The 20,288-nt window shown below is 37.9% G+C and overlaps 1 protein-coding gene across 1 annotated transcript in view; it reads left to right on the top strand.

Moving 5' to 3' along the window:
• The first annotated feature begins 11,719 nt into the window (after window positions 1-11,719).
• The window catches only part of LOC107751452 (potassium voltage-gated channel subfamily D member 3-like), a 25,858-nt gene continuing 17,289 nt past the window's right edge, over window positions 11,720-20,288 (top strand). The window contains exon 1 of the mRNA XM_016567197.1: window positions 11,720-11,883. Within this exon, the coding sequence (XP_016422683.1) occupies window positions 11,725-11,883 (159 nt within the window). The 5' untranslated portion in view covers window positions 11,720-11,724. The remainder of the gene's footprint in view (window positions 11,884-20,288) is intronic.

The raw sequence follows: 20,288 nt of genomic DNA, 5'->3' as shown, positions 1-20,288 counted from the left end.
TAAAAATAGTCAGAACTGCCCATTTATACCTTGCAATTATGACTTTATAATTCACAATTGCGAGTTTATACCTCACAATTCTGAGGGAAAAAAAGTCTGAATTGCAATATGTAAACTAGGAATTAACTTTTTTATTTTTTAATCAGTGGTGGAAACAGGCTTCCACGCATAAGTACTTTGGCAAAATTAAACAATAAATAAATAAAATAAGATTAAAAAAATAAAATCGCCATCATCATAATTCGGTAATGGTAAATATTTTAGGAAATTGGGCAACTTGACGCAGGAGTTGTCTATCTACACTATTATTAGATAAAGTCTTTTTTTTTTTTAGATTAGAAAATAAGAAAAAAGAAAGAAAGAGCATAGATGCTGATGACTGCACAGTTAAATATGTAAAACGGTCAATAGCAGCCTTTCACTTCTGACTGAAAAGTGCATTTTTGAGGCATTAATGACATTAAAATGCAGACACCAGTAAGTTGGCTGCATGGACATTCTCAAGTCGAGTTTGTTTTAAATAAATCCTAAGATGTACGTCGGAAATGGTGTATACACCCTTAGCAGCCCTTTTTTATGTGTCCTCAATGTTACAGTATTCATGAAGCCCCATGATTCATCTAGATTAACACCTTCCGCTTAATGTAGTCAATATAGAAGTAGAAAGACAAAAAACACACACGTACAGAGACAGTTCTTCCCGAGCGAAGGAAACCCAGGGAGTAGGCTGACTAGAGGTGAGCTGAAAGAGAGGGAGACAGACAGACTTGGATAAGAACGAGGAGAAAGACAGACACAGATAAAGGACATCAGGTGCCAGCTTGCGAACGTTGGAACGTTTTCCGTTCTGATCGATGAGAATCCATTAACGGGGCATCTGCTGTACCTTTGACTACTTTAAACACACACGTGTAGACGAATGCCTGTGGACACAGACACATCAAAGTAAGAATGAGTGAATGATACAGGCCATCATATGGATGATGGTTGGCGTAATGAGACGAATGAGCAGGTTTCAGCTGAGGCCCCTGCTGTTTAAGTCACCATGGAGACACGTATTGATTGGCCCCGGTGTTTGAGACCCTGGGTATCGGAGTCATGGTAATGATTCCAGATGTCAAGAGAAATTGTCTTTAAGGAAAACGGGAGACGGAGAGCGTTCCTCTGCCCCCGTTTCTTTCACGGTTAATGTCTCAAGCAGAGGTAGAAGATCAAAGAGAGAGACAAATGTTTCTAATATACTGCCGCTTCTGAGAGCATAACACAGCAGTCTTCCTTCAGTCTTATTCTGTCACCTTGGCAACTAATTGCATTGTTAAAAATTAGCATATTCAAATTCACCAAATGTATCATGCCACATTGAGAGGCTGCGACACTATGTAAGTGGGATACGTATCTTGCAGTACACCACTAAAAGGCACCTCTCCTCTACAAACTCCCTTTATGGAGCACATAAAAGGCCATTCCTCAAACATCCTGGTTTGAGGTTTGAAGTTAAAGGTGCTCGAAGTACGTTTTTCCTCATTAAGACAGTCTGATGCAAAAAAATGAATAGTACTCTTTTGAAACTTTCAAATTATGCAAACTTGCCCACAATAAAACTTTCAAGACAGATCTACCATGAGCTCCAAGGTTTAGCGATAGTAAAGTAGATTCAAGCAGGGATATTATCATTAACTAAAAGCATTAAAACAGTTGTTAATTAAAAATTAAAGCAGAAATAAAATAAAAAATAAACATTAGATGAAAAATGTAAACAAAAATTTGAAATGTTGCCTTGGCAGCTAACTGAAATAAGTGGAAGCACTAAAATTATTAATTGCAAATAGAATTAAAAACTGAAGAAAAGCTCAAATTTAAATAAAAAATTAATCTAAATAGTAATATTTTAAAAAAAATTTTTTTAAAAAACTAAAGCAAATGACAATAGCACAGAACATTAAAAATTACACTAGCATTAAAATGAGAAATAAAAATAATAAAAGCTAATTCTATATGAATAGTAATAAAAATAATAAAAGCTATTTCCGAATAATAATTAAAATTATAAGTCTAGCAGCTACTGTCCTTCCCATAGATTATTGTGATTAATGTCAGTTTCTCTACTCTTCTCTAAACAACATATTTACTTACTTACATTTTGCAATAAGCTTCAGATATATTGTATTTTATACTATGACTTGGGGTCAACACTTTTGTATTATACCATTGGTTGTGTACCATTTGATTCAATTACATCTTTCGCAATGCTCCACCGAATACATAGTTCACTGCCTCAAAAAAGACTAAGTGCACCGAACTGTACCTTTCTCAGATTTTTAAATACTTTTTTGCTTCAAATCAAAGTTTGCAATGTTGTGATTCATCCCAGAGTTGGTTGGTTTGGTTCACATCTGTTGAAACCCCCTGTGGAGAAAATGAATGGAAAATACTTCCTGAACCAAGCACTGGTCTGTGTTCTGTCTCAACCTTGCAAACAGTATTTTCTTCAGGAAATACACGTCTAGTTTATTCATGTTCTCAGGTCGTTTTTCGGCACAGGAACAGAACAACTGCGGTGCTAAAACCTTCCGCCATGACATCATCAGCCTCGGACAAGTTTAATTCTGCGGGCCTGGCCGATTTTGGATCGTGTTATTGAGACCCGGTGTTAGTTCCATTGAGCCTGCCAGTTTTTCAAATATGCATGAAGGTGCACAATGTCGTAAAATGGCCAACCCTGCTGTGAATAAGTGCAATCTGACTGACCGCTGATAAGACTCTGGCAGATGACAGGTGGCTGTCATCACCAATTACATGCCAGTTTAAGAGCGCTGAAATCTGCTGCGAAACAAAGAGAAGCATCAGGTGTGCGCCAGTGCGCTAACTGCATATCTGTAGCAGTAACTGAAGCTGCTTTGATTAGGATCGATGACTGTCTGTGGTTTCATTAAAAGCCAATCAGTAAATTCGATCACTGGCTTAGAGCCGGGTGATGCTGCACTCCTGCCTGGGTCAAAGATCAATTAGCGCTGCACATCGCTCTGGTGATTCCTGCGTTAACCCACATCTCCATTCTGACTGGCCCGAAAATGCGTGTCCTCGGATATTAGCTTCCTTTCCAGTGTTTGCTGGACCTTGTATCATTTTACTGAGACCTGCGTGTGTAACCGATCCCTCGCCAAAAAGAAACGGCATGGGTTCAGAGGGCAGCATTATTTAGCCGAGTGAAAGAAGACGAATTAATTAGTCATGATACTGCAGATCGGGACTGTGACGCAACTGCATTTGATAAGACACAGGTGCTGCCGTCAGGAGAGGGTGTGGTAGCCTTGATTAGATTGACCATTTGGAGATGAGTATTGATGATGTGGGTGAGGTTCTCACCCCAGAACTGGAACGGGACAGAAGATGACAAAAACGACAGAGAGAATGTCCATTTTCAGGCATGCATACAGTAAAAGAAGAGACAATTGCCACAAATTGTTAGTAAATTTCACAAGAAGCAAGCAAGCAATGCAATTAAATGTGAAATTTGAAGAAGAAAAATTGAAATAGCTAGTACTGTCTTGTAAACGTTATCCAATAACCTTTATATACAACTTAGAGAAATCTTTTACAGTTGTTTTTTTTATTAAAATAATATCAGACATCCTTATTTTTTCCTTGTTTCATGCATAACCAAATTTACAGAGATTTGCTTAAGATCAGAGTTAAATTAGATGAGAACAAAACTTTAAAGATGGAGCTGGATAATAACAATTGTCAATAGAGCTGCTTTATAGCCAAACTGAATTTTTGTTTTAGAATTAATGAGCTCTGCATCATCAACACTTAATGAACTGAATCACCACTGAACTGACTTGAGCTGAATAACGACACTATTGCCTTCTCTAGGTCTACTTATTGTGGAATTAAGCTTAGGTCATTCTGTGTCAAATCAACCAAATTTTAGAAACTTCCCCGGCTCAAATTTTTGATTTTGTTAATATTTTTCTGAAGAAATATAAACATGTTTAGTGAGGAAAGCCAAAATATTAAATGTCATGGATGTGTATTTACGGAGTAATCCACTATTTTGAGGAGGGGGGTCAAAATGACTATTTTCACCTGAGATTCAGAGCCAAATTACACGGGGGTAAAAATTACTTCAGAAAGATTTAACAATTTACTCCTGGAGCCATATTTAGATCCCAATATCTCTGGAACTGAACCATACAGGGCCTTAAAAATGAAGATGTCAAAAGGAAAGTTTGTTAAGACCCAATATCTAAAAGGACATTATCCTTATGCTTAATACTTCCCGAGTTATAGGCATGCAAACTTGAGGAAAAAAACTTGAAAAGTCCCCCTAAAAATAGCGGACTACTCAGTAAATATTAATCCACAACATTTAATATTTTGGCTTTCCTCACTATACATGTTTATCTTTCTTAAGAACAAAAATTTCACAAAATCCAAAATTTGAGCTGGGAACCTCTGGTTGAGTTGACACGGAATGACCCGCTTGCTTTTTTAAAAACTACTATTGAACTAAGCTTAATCAACACTGAACTAACTTGAGCTGAAAATGTCAATATTGTCTTCTGTAGAGCTGCTTTATAGTTGAACTGAGTTTGCTTCATAACTAATAAACTTTGCAATATTCACAATGTTACTAAAACAAAAAATTAACTAAATTGAGCTAAATAATGACACTACTGTCTTTTTAGAGCTGCTTAACAGCTGAAATTGTATTCATTTCAGCATTAATACTGCTATTTTCTTGTTTATTATGTGAAGCTTCTTAAACAATCCATATTGTATAAAGCACTATATAAATAAATGTGATTTGACTGAAAATTAGGGGGGAAAAAATAATAAAATCAATATTTTTACTGGGAAATAAGGCAAAAATACTGATAAAGAGAATACAGGGTTGAGTAACAGGTCAAAGTTTCATGTGGAATGTGTATTCAGCTGTGTACAGGTGTTTTTTTTTTCTCATCCTGTATTGCAGACATTTTCCATTTTCCAGGATGTCACATCTGGAGTAGATTAAGAGTGTTTATGTGTGTATTTGTGTAATGGGGTGATTAAAAACTGGGGTGGTAGGTCTCCTCGACTGAGGACAGAGAAGGAAGAAAAATCACGTCTGGAGGTGGTGGTGGTGGAGGAGGAGTGGCCTAGTTTCTTCAGCAACCTACTTACAAACTTCAAAACTTAAGCGGGCGGTGGAATTCAGATGAGCTGATGAATCCTTTAGGAATGTTTGTGGCTGAATCTATGCCAAATGTTAGAGTGTGTGTATATGTGTGCACGTCTGAAATGAAGCCAATCGCCCCAGAAACTGACACTTTACTGGATCTGAGCAGGTGGCAAGTGTAAATTTCTGGTGTGTGAGCTACCTTAGGGTTTAGATCCCTTTAGCCAGAGTATCAACATGATGAGTCTGTCAGGCCTGAGCCCAAACTTTTAGTTAATACCGAGCACTGAATGAATTCAGTATTTGTGCAGGGATTTTTTTTTACTTTCTGACGCCAAGGATCCTCAAACATGGTCCCCTTGTAAGGGGCCCCTTCCTTAAACATAAAAGCAGGTACTTATTTTTTCACATAGAATAAAACTTTATATATGAAAGTATTAAGCATAATATTATAAAGACAACATATTGATGTTAAATAACTGGCTTTGAAGATAAGGATTTTTAATTCATTAAATACACAATTTATATCTATAATAAAATATATATATAATTCCAAGGCAGTTTTGATGTTGCCGTTAAAAAAAAATAGAGAGCATTATTTTTCACAAAATTGTTTGTAGACTTATTTCTCTATTAATAATAATTATACTTCAAAATATGTATGTCTGACAGACTTTCAATTGCCTACAAGCGGCCAGGTAATGTACCTGAAGTGAATACAAACAAGCGCAACACAAAAGTCCAATACGTGTCAAAATATTAGATCTGTGCAACGAGCCTTGCGGTGTAAATGCAGCTTAATGACCTGCTACTGCCCGTTATGATGTTTACATTAATCAAGAACAATACTGATGAGAGAAAGAGAAAACCACTCACGTATGAGTCCAGAACACAACATTTAGGCCTAAAGACAATGAAAGCAGCCTCTGAAAACACAGAAAATCATAAAATTTCACTGTTTTTGGTATCAACTGCTGAAATATTGGTATCGTGACAACAACCCTACTACAGACTCTTGCTCAAAAGCTCAATAATGCATGTGAAGCCCCGCAGCTGGTCCAATTCCTCACAAAAGCGGAGGTTGTTTACGTAGAGGCGATTGGTATGAATTCAGTTTATTCAGTGGAATCCTTCTGTGCTCCTACAGCAGATTTGCTGGTGAATGAACTGAGCTAATCTGCCGTCGAATTGTTTCAGACATCACAGGGGCTCGTGAATTTCGGAGGGAATCGTGGCTCCAAGCGGGTCACACCGACTCACCGTGGGAGGCGGATCTGAAAGCGTGAGGGGGTGGGAAGAGGGAAAGAAAGGATTGAGGAGGATGGGACAGAGCTTGAGATGTGAGTGGGATGAGAGTTTGGGTTTGGGAGTTTGCGTGTTGTGTAACACCGCACCGCTCGCTAACTGTGAGTCTGTGGCCCGCAGCGCTAAAAGGCTATTGACACGCTCTCCATGCTAACGACATCCCTCTCTTCATTACCACGCCAGTGGAGTCGCAGCGGCAATAAAAGCAGTCGAATCAAGCAGTCGTCAAGCATAACAGAAACTGTATGCGACTGTGTGCGTTAAAGAGACGCTAACGCCATGTGACGTTCAGATTCTGTCCTTTATGACAGCTGCAACAGATCCCGGAGACTCGTGAGACTCTAAAACAGAGAGTTTGGCATCAGATTAGTTCCACAATCCTCTGGTTTCTCCTTTGATATGCTATATGCAGCTTCATGGACTGACTGTTTCAAGGGCAATGAACGAATCTATAGATATGAACAGCTTGTGTAAGTTCAAGTGTTCAGCATTATATGTTTTTGCACTCTCACTCACTCGTTTGTTCTAAATCTGTCCTTTTTGCTGCACTATCATTGGCTTCAGTTCAAAATCATGAATAATGTGGCTGCTGTAACTTTGTTATAAAGACACTCTCCTTCACCTGGGTGTTTAAATGCCGATTTCTGCATCTTAAACACTGTAATACACACAGGGAGACCAAGGAGGTCTATAATAGCTGGAGGGAGCTGTCCTTGGCTGTTACTCAGCAGGAAATATGGAGATAACCTTGCTAACTTTATTATTATTATTTTTATTTTTTTTTTAAAGAGTACAGGTGGGAGGTGCAGGTGTTTTTTTTACCTGAGCCATAAATGCCATTTGATTATTCACCCTGGAAATGACAGTCCTGATGACACCAACAATATAAAGATCAATAAATACCAAATCCAATAGAGTTCAAAAGTTTGGGGTCTGTACATTTTTTTTTAACTGGTCAAAAATGACAGCAGGTCATTTATAATATTACAAATAATTTCTATTTTCGTGGATAATGGCCGACACATATATTTTAACCATAAAGCTGTATTTCTTCAAGAGTGTTGCACCTAGCCTAATTTCTATTTTTAAATAAATGCTATTCTTTCTATTCATCAAAGAATCCTGAAAAATAACACAGTTTTCACAAAAATATTAAGCATCAAATCAGCACATTAGAATGATTTCTGAAGAATCATGTGACGCTGAAGACTGGCATAAATTGTGCTAAAAAATTCATCTTTGCATCACTGGAATAAATATGTTAATTACGTAAAATATATTGAAATGGAAAACGGCTCATTTTTAATATTATTTCATAATATTACTATTTTACTGTATTTTTCATAAAATAAATGCAGCCTTGGTGAGCATTAGAGAGAAAAAGAGCTTGCCGACTGCAAGGTTTTTAACAGTAGTGTTTTTATATATGGCACAATGTCTACTACAACACAATGTTTGCAATTTATATATTGCCTACAAAAAAAAAATAATATTCCATCAGTGTACACCATTACCTTTGTGCCCCCATAATGGTGTAGTTATGGCATCTACCAGCTGGAGTCTGGACCAAACCCTATTATTGTCTTTATGTATACAGACACAATGAGCTATAATGTGAGCTACTTCTCTGTGATCCAGAGTTGGGTTTGAATCAGTCCCCTGATGTCAAGAAGAGCAGAGCTCCTTATTAGCTCTATAAATGAAAGAAAACTTCAGTGAACTCTCTGAACAAACATCTAGCTCAGTGTAGTGTGTGGATACCTTTGCTGTGACAGTCAAAACAACCAACACTCATTTGTTTCTCTCTTTTGTTTTCACTCTTCCATTAATATTCCACTTTCAGTCAGATCCAAAGCAGATAGGAAGGTGTAGAATAAATAAATAAGCAGATATGCAGATATGGTATAAACTTCAGTAGGCGGATACACTTCAGGATCAGAGAGGAATGTAGAGAAAGCAGGAAAAAAAAGATTACATGTGAGAGTTTTAAAGAGAGTTTTTTTATGTGCGTGAGCTAGTATTCTGCATACTGCGTTTTAATTACAATCAATACATGGCTGAGGATCTTATCGTCTAATTTATCCATTTAAGATTCAGCTGAATGAATAAAGGTCAAAGCCTTGATTACAAACACCATTAAAACTCTTGCAACGGCCTAATCAGAAACCTCAAATACTTGAAGTGTCTGTGCGTATGTATTAAGCGGGACATGGAAGGAACGGCGTACACAAGCGCATCAGCCGCGAGAGCCTGCACGTCTATTTTTCACATCAAAGCGCATTTGCTTTGAGCATATGCACTCATACACAATGGCTTGCAAAAGCATTGAAACCCTTAACCAATTTTCTCATTTAGCTGAATTACAAATGCCTCTTTGAAATGCAGTTCTCTGTGATATTATTTCTGAGCAATAAAATTCCAAATTAACTACTTTAATATGACATTTATTTATGTTAGAAAATATGCTACCGAAATAAAAACTGAATTTTGCTGTCTGTGTTAACGTACCCAATCCCAGCTTTTGAATATTTCATACAGACACCATTTCAAGCAATTATGGCTTTTGTCTTTTGGGGTAAACACACCATTCAGGTGCGATTCTTCTCTCAAACAGTGATTCGCTCCAGGTTGTTCAGGTCCAAAATGCACTTCCTGATAATTTGGAAAAGTACTAGGCACACAGGCAAACACATTCGTCTTCTTAGATCAAAGCAGAATGAGAATACATAGGGCCATTTAGAAGTAAGCCGTAATCCTTAACTCAGTCCAGAGGGAGCTTTTGTTTGGCCTATAGTTTGTGTAGTGAGCGCTGTTAAGCCCTCTATCCTGCTGGGTGTTTAGTGGTGTCTTTTTTGTGTGTATCATCTCTGTGTCCCATATTGTAATGTGTTCTTCTATATTGCATGTGTAAAGTGTAAATTAGTTTAGATTATATAACACACTGCGAGATCTCTCTCTCAGAAATATTCCCACGTGGGCATGGTCCAGTCCTCTTAGAATGACACTCTAATCGACTCTTGAAATGAGTTTGGGAAAGTGTTAAATGAGCCTCCAAAAATAAGACAAATAAATGGCACAGATTTGTGAATAAGCCTTTTCTTTGTCCTAGTGTTGACAGAGTTATTTGAATCATCCCTCATCGGCCTACAGCGATTAACCTGTTCAACTGTCAGACTGGAGGGCTTTTATGTGAATGTGTACAGTAGCACCCTTATGTAAAGGGATATTCCAAGTTCAATTCGAGATAAATTCAATCAACATCACTTGTGGCATAATGTTGATTACCACAAAAATTAATTTAGACTTGTCCCTCCTTTTCTTTAAAAAAGCAAAAAATCTAGGTTACAGTAAGTCAATTACAGTGGAAGTAAATGGGGCCAATATGTGAGGTTAAATATTGTTTTAATAGTAAATCCACATAATGTAAACAATTATTATGTTGAGATTATTTTGTATACATGTTAAATTTACAACTTGCTGTGGCAGCATAACTTCTAAAATGTCCATAAAAATGCCAAGAATGTCTTTACAGCTCAAATAATATACAGAAGAATAATTTATATAAGAATCTTAATGTTAGCGTTTACCAAATTGTAAGCTTCACATTTCTGCTTTTAAAATCCTCCAAAAATGCCCTCAATTCACTCCCATTTCATTGTCATTTGAGCTTAACTTGTATTGAACCCTGAATATTTCCTTCACTACTTTAACGACCCACATCAGCATTGCCCCCTAATGAGCTATTCTTATTATTTGAGACATTTAAATTCCTTAAACTTTAGTGTCTCTTTACAAATTCTCGGCTGGCTGCATGTTTTTTGATTGTGTTTGTTTGAATTGTGCCTCGCTTGCACCAAATTAATTTAATGAAGGAACAGGATTATCCATTGTTAATTAAATCCTCACTGGCAGTCACTGCATGGACTTGGATTAGCTGAAAAGAAAACTGTTTTAGTTCTGAGCATCTGTACACATGTATTTAAAACAATGCATATATGTAAATTATGGTTGTTTACATTGTTTCCGTTCCACCAGGTGTCTGTCTTATTTTCTTGTTCGCTTTGTGGCAGTATTCTGTCAGTATCCAGTCTGTAGCTTTTTGAATTAATGTCTTCCTTTTTGCTAAAGCCACCTTGAACCATCCAATTTGTTTGAATAGATATTTGGTCAGCCACTTTCTTATCTTAAAAAAAAAAAAGTCCTTCCACTCATCACTGCCTTAATTCAGATGTCAGGCCATCACACTGGCTGAGGAAGATCTACAGTGGTGCGTGTAATTGTATTTTCATTTTAAATAACTGTATCGAATTGTATTTGATGTCCTTGAAGTAGCCAGAGCATTGGATTGAGGGATTTAAATGCTCTAATTTAAACATCTTAAATGACTTTTTCATTCTCTGCTTGCTTTTGCTCCTGTCCCGTTCAGTTCATCCCATTTTTAAAAGATGTTCACAGCATGCTGATAATATTGGCCTCATCTTGAAGGACATGTTATCCATCTATACTCCACTCTCATTAGACAAAGATTTTGTTTGTAAACAAATGGCTTTGGGACAGACAGAACAAATCAGCTGACAAACAAATGACTCTGCAAACAAACAGCTTTCAAATGAAATAACTTTCCAAACAAATAGCTTTTGAAATAAAACACTTCCCAAACAAATTGATCTCTAAATAAAAAGACTTTCCAAACAATGGCTTACTAAATAAAAAAAACAAACTCCCAAAACAAACTTTCTCCAAACAAACCGTTTTCAATACTCTCCAAACAATTCGTTTAGTAAATAAAAGACTTTCCAAATCATTGTCAAAATAAAGGACTTTCCAAACAAACAGCTTTGCAGACTAATGGCTTTTTAAACAAATGGATATTCCAATAAAAGCGTCATCCCACTCACGCCTCTGTCACCTCCTGTTTCAATAATAATTCATTGCATTTAAAATCTGGCACCTCTAATGTCAGTATCACACTAATTAGGTAGCATGTGGAAGTGCCAATCTTCAGTAAAACCATATGAATATATTTAGTCAGAGTTTGTGATCATTCATTACATTTGGAGGAACGCAATAATACAAACAGATGGAATATAATTAGTATGAGGAGCTACAGTTGTGTAGGTGTGATATCATGTATCTGTCTGTTTTTTTATTGCTGCTAGGCTGTTAAACAAGAAAGAACATGTGTAAAAGCCACTTGTGCATATTTCAGTGACTAATGTCTCTATTTCTTGCTCTTTCTCTGCAGGTACGGAGACATGGTCCCTAAGACCATAGCAGGAAAGGTCTTTGGCTCCATCTGTTCTCTCAGTGGGGTGCTGGTCATCGCTCTGCCTGTTCCCGTCATTGTTTCCAACTTCAGCCGCATCTACCATCAGAACCAGAGAGCTGACAAGCGTCGGGCTCAGAAAGTTCAGGTCAGTGGGGCTCAAAACTCCCTGAGGGGCATTGACTCCTCTGACCGAAACTGCTTTGGCTGAGAAGCAGGTCACTAATGTTTACCTCGGAGTAATGCTCCTGTTAAATTACATCATATCCTTTTCCATCTTATGATTAAATAAAGATAAGTGATTGTCTTAGGGTCCCGAGAGTAGTTTTGAAAGCTACTAGTCTAAGATGGAGAAATGACATGGGGTTTGTGGGTAAAATCAGGTGACAGATGTCATTCCCCTGTGGCGGCATGGTAAAGTGATAGTATCAGACGGTAATGCTATGGCACTCTAAAATACACTACCATTCAAATGTTTGGGGTCACTAAGGACGGATACATTAAATCGATCAAAAGTGACATTAAAAACATTTTGAACTTTCTATTCATCAAAGAATCTCCACAAAAACCACCTGCTTTCAACACTGAAAACAATAAGCAGCAAATCAGCATATTAGAATAATTTTTGAAGGATCATGTGACACTGAAGGCTGCAGTAATTGCTGCTGAAAATTCAGCTTTGCCATCTCAGGAATAAATTGCATTATAAAAGATTTTACAATAGATAATTTATTTTAAATGGTAATAATATTTCACAACATCAATTTAAATACAGGAGACCTCTTCTAAAAACATTTTAAAAAATCATACCAACCCAAAAATTTTGAACGGTAGTGTATATCCGCATGGTACTGAATGATTACCATATTCATTTACCATGGTATTTACCAAGGTAGATCAAAATGTAGGTGTGATATCATGTATCTGTCTGTTTTTTTATTGCTGCTAGGCTGTTAAACAAGAAAGAACATGTGTAAAAGCCACTTGTGCATATTTCAGTGACTAATGTCTCTATTTCTTGCTCTTTCTCTGCAGGTATGGAGACATGGTCCCTAAGACTATAGCAGGAAAGATCTTTGGCTCCATCTGTTCTCTCAGTGGGGTGCTGGTCATCGCTCTGCCTGTTCCCGTCATTGTTTCCAACTTCAGCCGCATCTACCATCAGAACCAGAGAGCTGACAAGCGTCGGGCTCAGAAAGTTCAGGTCAGTGGGGCTCAAAACTCCCTGAGGGGCATTGACTCCTCTGACCGAAACTGCTTTGGCTGAGAAGCAGGTCACTAATGTTTACCTCGGAGTAATGCTCCTGTTAAATTACATCATATCCTTTTCCATCTTATGATTAAATAAAGATAAGTGATTGTCTTAGGGTCCCGAGAGTAGTTTTGAAAGCTACTAGTCTAAGATGGAGAAATGACATGGGGTTTGTGGGTAAAATCAGGTGACAGATGTCATTCCCCTGTGGCGGCATGGTAAAGTGATAGTATCAGACGGTAATGCTATGGCACTCTAAAATACACTACCATTCAAATGTTTGGGGTCACTAAGGACGGATACATTAAATCGATCAAAAGTGACATTAAAAACATTTTGAACTTTCTATTCATCAAAGAATCTCCACAAAAACCACCTGCTTTCAACACTGAAAACAATAAGCAGCAAATCAGCATATTAGAATAATTTTTGAAGGATCATGTGACACTGAAGGCTGCAGTAATTGCTGCTGAAAATTCAGCTTTGCCATCTCAGGAATAAATTGCATTATAAAAGATTTTACAATAGATAATTTATTTTAAATGGTAATAATATTTCACAACATCACCAATTTAAATACAGGAGACCTCTTCTAAAAACATTTTAAAAAATCATACCAACCCAAAAATTTTGAACGCTAGTGTATATCCGCATGGTACTGAATGATTACCATATTCATTTACCATGGTATTTACCAAGGTAGATCAAAAATATAATGGTACTACCAAGGCCTTTTTTTTTTTTTATTGTTGCCAGGGCACTGATGTTCTTATACCTGCTTCACAATAAAATACATAATCCCTCACAGAAAATCCCAAATCTACTTTTATAGCTTTGATAGTCTGAGCAGCTAAGGCGGGTTGTAGGGGAATGTCTTCTCTCGCAATCGCCTGTTGTCTTACCACCGGTGTTTTATAGCTCTTTATGTCTTTTCTCAGTTGATATTCACTCAGCCATATTGCTGCTCTTTTCCCTTGTCTGATGAATAAGGTTATTAAACTTGTTTGTTTCCGGGTGCATGAAGGATAATAGTACTACTCCGCCCTACTTTTCCGTCCTCGTACGAAATAACACCGCAAACAAACAGCCTTAATGTTAAATTAAGCCTTTCTTTTCTCCCCAGGGGAATGAAGGGATGACCTGTCACTCGTTTAATGGCAGCATGGCGTCAAAAGATTGAGTCTAGACTCTGAATGAGATCCCAGCAGGGTTACATGCCCTGCGTCTATCCATCTATCACTCCATCCCTCCCTGTCCTCCTCCGAAACGTCTCTATATCTCTCTCTGAAGGTTATTTAGTTTGGGCGTAATTATCTGTTAAATCACCACGGGCCTCTCAGCTTGCTTTTGCTATGCTAATAATTGCGAATGTTACTGGAGATTAGCTTGATCACAGAAAAACAACACCAAGCCAACTCCTATGACATCCCGCGTGTGCGGAGAGAGAGAGAGGCGTCAGCTCCTGCACTCAGCGGTATGTTATGCTCGCAGTCATGGATTTAATATATGCTAATGAGGAATTAATGTATGCTAAGGTTTTGGGTGGGCTTACAGGGCCGCATTGTCTCCGCAGGCAAGATTCCCAGTGGCTTTAGCATTTTACTTAGTGTTAATTTAAACTTTATCCAGTATGGCAGATTATTACCCAGAATTCTTTGCATTCCCATTGCCGCAGTGCCCGGTCTGCACATTATCTCAGCTTGGATCAGCCTAAACGGAGTTTTAATGTGAAATATTCGTCGCCAAACATTTTCTGTCCTTTTCTCTGCACAGCCGCAGGGGATGCGAGTTCAGTTTTAAGTCCAAACTAAAGCTGCCAGATGCGACCAAACCTCTTAGGACCATCTTAAAAAATGTGTTCTGTGTGTGTGGGTGGGTGTTTAAACACATCCCATGGTTAACTAATAAAAGAGTGGCCTAAGTGCACGAACCTGCCTCGAGCCCCAAGTTAACTTCCACCACAGGAACAGCTGTGCTTACTGTCCAAAGGACATGTGAGAGAGACAGAGAAAGACATGGAGAGGGAAAAAGAGCCAGAAGGGATGTTCATCCTAATGACAGTCCTTCCACAAATAGCTTGCCCAGACGAGACCTGTGGGGAGGGGTTTGTTTATTTCAGCAGTCACTTTTGGGAGGTGACCTTCGTCCTTCTCACCTGTCGTCCAGTAGCCAAAAAACAGCATGGTACTGCACCAAAACCATGTATCAGTATTAATAAACCAAGTCACTAGACCATTATTACTGAAACATCCTCAAACTTTAATATTACAGATCTCATATTACTGGATGCACTCTAGATTCATCTCAATCCGTATGTGATGAACCGAAGAACTGAATTAGCTCTCCTAATCATGTGCAGCAGTTAAACAAAATATGCACATGTGGGGGTGTTAGAAGTGCATTTATATGTATATGTGGGTGTGTTTACTATTACCATCTACTAATTGTTGTTATGGCAGCACTACGAGGTCTTTGCAAACATTTACTGACCTATAATAGCATCACAATAATAACAACATCAGCAATTACATTTTTGGGTCACAATCTGGGCCAGATTTAAACCCATAAGGCTCCAAATGTCCAAATTACAATTCAAACGACTATGTGTCTACAAAAGAAAGTCAGCCATATAGGTTTGGAATGACTTGAAGGTGAGTAAATGATGTCAAAATATTATTGCATATTAGTACCTGTTGAAAGGGCACTGCCCCAGTGACTGCGTTTGTACCTTTTTTTCAGAGAGTTTGTCCTAATTTACTCACCCTAAATGTCATTCCAAATCTATATAACTTTTTTTCTGAGAGTGCATACTAGGGTTGGGTATCGTTTGGGTTTTTTTCGATACCGGTGCCAAATCGATACTTTTAAAACGGTTCAGGTGCCTAAACCGATACTTATTAAAAAATAAATAAATTAAAAAAAATTCCCCCCAAAAATGATGGATTGGCCATTAGAATAGGGAAATGAGGCACCGAAATCTGCGTTCGGATTCGGTTCTAGTACCTACCGGTTACATAGGTACCGGTGCCATATTGGTACCGGGTTTCGGTACCCAACCCTAATGCATACTGTCATTTTTTGGTGAACTACCTCTTTAACTATTGTTCCAGTGTTGCATAGACACAACATCATCGGTTTCTGCCGCATCTGTACTAGCCTGATGAGATTTGTTCAGTTCAAGGGCTTTAGCTTACTTCTAGAGCACTCCAGGGCTTTCCAGAAGACTCTGAATTAAGAACATTGCAGACATGACAGCTGGGTTTGATGCAGAACCATCGAAGGGAGCATCAGCTTAATGAAACTTTGATTAAAGTGCGGAAAGCTTCAGATTTTATACGCTGATTTAGTGTTCCTTTGGCTGATTGTGTCTCACCTCACGAACATACTGCATTTTTCTTTTTTTTAGGGACTACAGAAAACAACATATACCGGGGCAAGTTTATTAATAACTAATGCAAATCTGCACAGCCAGCAAACTAAAAAGAACGGATCATTTCCTAGACATCACACAATTCTTTCATGACTGCTCACTCAATGGTCTCATTATGCTCAAACTTTCATGGTTAATACAAAGGTCTGAGTTTTGTTCAAAGTTAATTCAGGAATCAGAGTTTTGATCAAAGTTGGTCTAGTAATTGGGGTTGAATTATTAGTCCTGACAATAGAAGTGTTAGCTGTGCTACTTCCCTGCATGTTAATGACTTACTCATTATTAATTCAGCACTTGCTTTACACACAATGCAAATATGAACATGATCTGTGATTTCTTTTTAACAGCATTACATAGTGGTGAATGTTAAGGCAAGGTTTTCCACTCTTAATATTAAGCTTTGATTGACATGAAACTCGTCACGCTCTGCTTGAGCTACGGACATGAATGATACCTCAAATCATGCAGCTTGTTAAGGAGAAGTGCTCTTGCTTCTCTAAGCCATCATAAAACAGACAAAAAATCCCACAGACTTGCACTAAAAAAGGAACCCAAGCAGTCTACAAAATAATCAAAAACACCTTAGCAAGCACATAACAACCCTCTCACAATACAATTTTCTTCAAAATTATATTTACAGCACTGACATCTAACTCTTATCTGCTCTTTGTTGTGGACTGAACTGCACGGAGCAAACACTGAAAGTGCATGGAGGGATTTCGTTTAATTGACATAAATAATCCACTTAAGCTTCCTGAGCTTCCATTTCTGCGAATGTTCTTGTTTCACAGCTGTAGAAACTACAGTAAAGCAAAAGGATGTAGGTATTATGGACATCATTGAACTGACTCACAGATTAACAGTTTTGTTCAGGTCCTGCAGTTTTGTAATTATATTGCAGCTCTAGGTATCATTCTCTACCTCACCCAACAACATAGGTTTCGTTTCGGTCATTTTAAAATTAAACTAAAGAGATGTACCATGTTTTCACATACACTGTGAAATTACCTTTTACAGCTTGTTTTATCAGTTGTTTGGTGTTTGTAAAAAGCAGTGGTTATTAACCAGGGGACAAGGGCCCACTAGGGGGCGCTACAAGGGGGCCTTAAACTTAAACTCATTCAAAAATAAAGACAAAAGAAGCATTAAAACAAACCATTTTTAAAAATAAATAAAATATTTCTTATTTTAATTAATCCCCTCAAATGTTTTTTTAAGAACCTGCATAAGGTTGCCTAATTTTAAAAGTGTGATTTCTAGACTTGGTAAAGTAAACATATAACTCTATGGGCATTTTTATAATGAATTTATATTTTTCTAGTTATGCCAAATCTTAAAATATTCTATTGGGTAGAAACTGTGAATACAACTTTTACAGATGCTTATTCTTAATCCTTATCTAGAAAAGTCATGTTCACACTTGCCTGGAAAAGTCCAATTAACTGGTTAAAAAACGTTTGAACCTTGAAAAACATTCAAGTTCTTAAAACTTTTGGAATCCTCACATGTAATTTACAGAAACTAGAAGTGTTGCGTCATCGAATAACGTTGTGGGGGCTTTGGAGTCAAAAAGGTTGAGAACCAATGCCCAAAACAGTCTCGCCCCAGTGACAAGCTAAAAGCAAACATTTTGCACATTTTTTTCCTGACATTTATAGCAAGTATTTGGCCACTACTTTCTACACTGAATGAAAATGTCCAAAGTAAAATTATTAAAATAAAATTATACCCTTCACTGAATTCTCTATACTGTAAAAAATTTAATAATAATAATAAATAAATGCAGTTTAATTTTCTATTTAAGTTGAAAGCATCTTGAGACTCTTGAAAGCTGTACAGAAAAACATAAATGCTTAAGTACAGTATATAGAACCGGAGACAGGCCCAGTGTGACTGTATAGGATACAGCAAATGTACAGTTCGACAAGCACTGGCTTCTCACTCACTGTAGATATTTTCTCTGCACTGCTGCCTGTCGTTTCAGAGAACAGTGCAATGAAGAAAGCACCTCTCAGCACCAGTCTTTGGTGGTTTGTACTAGAGCCAATGCTTCAGGCATAAACAACTTGTGCATGTTGCATGCTAGACAGCATCCCTAGTAACAATTTCATTTATAAAGGGAATTAAATACTTTGATTGACACATGATCAAACCATCCAATCACTATCCAAGGTGTATGATTCTGAAATCTCCCCTATTCACAGCGACGTCTACGTGGTTCAATTGTGCAGGTCACACTTTTCCACTCCATAGGAATCTGATCCTATGGGACTAAACAGCAACACTTCAGCACAAACTTTAATGAAAAACTCGGCTGATTCTGCTGGAGGGTAGAGATTGAAGGTATACAGCCAAAGCAACCCTTGTGCAGAAGTAGTGCACTTAAAAGAAAGGATAGATCACCAAGGGCTAGATCGCTCACCCTCCAGATTGTTCCAAACCTGTATGAGTTTCTTTTTCTGCTGAACACAAAAAAAAGGTATTTTGAAGAATGTGGGTAACCAAACTGTTTGACTTCCATAGTATTTTTTCCATATTATGAAAGTCAATGGGAACCAACAATGGTTTTATTACCCACTGCCTGAAACATATCTTCTTTTGTCCTCAGCAGAAGAAAGAAACTCATACAGGTTTGAAACAACTTGATGGTGAGTATATGACAATAATGTTTTCATTTTTGGGTGAGCGGTTCCTTTAAAGATCACCTATTATGCAAAATTGACTTTTACTTGTTTGAAAATAAATGTGTACAACCACTCTATAATGATAAAAATTCACCCGCTCTTTTTTTTTTTTTTTTAAATACCCATAAATCATAAGCAGTGTCTCAGAACAAGCCGTTCACAGAATCTGTAAAATGTGACGTCACATTTTACAAGCCCCACCCACGACTGTTGACGGACACTGCTGTATTAACAGAGACCCCGCCTTGAGTGAGCTGCACACAAACCGTCATGTTTATCTTCATGCTACAGCAGAGGGGGGCAAACTACGGCCCGCCGAACACTTTCATCTGGCCCGCTAGGGAGTTTTTAAAAATGCTACATTTGAGTAACGGTTTTAGTTCAGAATTACTAATTTGATGCAATACAAGAGAACGCCATTTGATGGCAGTATAGCACGCGGTACAGTTAGCGCCTACAGTAGAATTAGAACGCACTCGGTAACTCGGACGTTAATGAGTGAAAATGAGTGTGGCGAAAAAAAGAAAAGTGGACTCAATGTCGTGTGTTCAAGGAAGAATGGACAACAAAATACTTCTTCACCAATATCAGACAGAAGGCGGTATGTCTAATATGCCAAGAAAGTGTTGCGGTTTTCAAAGACTACAACCTCAGTCGTCATTTTTCAAGCAAGCATTCGAATTATGCTGGGTAACAACCAGGGGCGTGGATTAGTATGACAGTGTGTCCGTCTGCCTGGAAAAAAATAACCTGCCGTGGAGAAAGCTGACAAGCATCACAACAGATGGATCACCAAATCTAACCGGTAAAAACACTGGACTGTTAAAAAGGTTACAAGACAAAGTAAAAGACGAAACCCCATACGAAACAGAGGCAGAGCACCATGACTTCTTGTACCATTCAAATGTGTGCAAAAGTCTCGGCAATGTGTTTCACCGTGTCTGGGAACTAAAAGGTGAGATAGCAACATTCCTCAATACGATTGGCAAAACTGATGGCTTCCCCGAATTACAAGACACAGACTGGCTGGCCGACCTCGCATTCGGGGTCGACACACTGAGGCATCTGAACGATCTCAATTTGAGACTTCAGGGAAAGGACGTTTTTGTGCACGAACTGTACAGCAACGTGAAAGCGTTCAAGGCCAAACTTGTACTGTTCTCCAGACAGATATTCAAATTTCGCTG

This window comes from Sinocyclocheilus rhinocerous, unplaced genomic scaffold (assembly GCF_001515625.1).
Source record: "Sinocyclocheilus rhinocerous isolate Xijiao unplaced genomic scaffold, SAMN03320098_v1.1 scaffold1654, whole genome shotgun sequence".
Taxonomy (NCBI): Eukaryota; Metazoa; Chordata; class Actinopteri; order Cypriniformes; family Cyprinidae; genus Sinocyclocheilus; species Sinocyclocheilus rhinocerous.
This window is presented reverse-complemented; position numbering and strand designations above follow the sequence as displayed.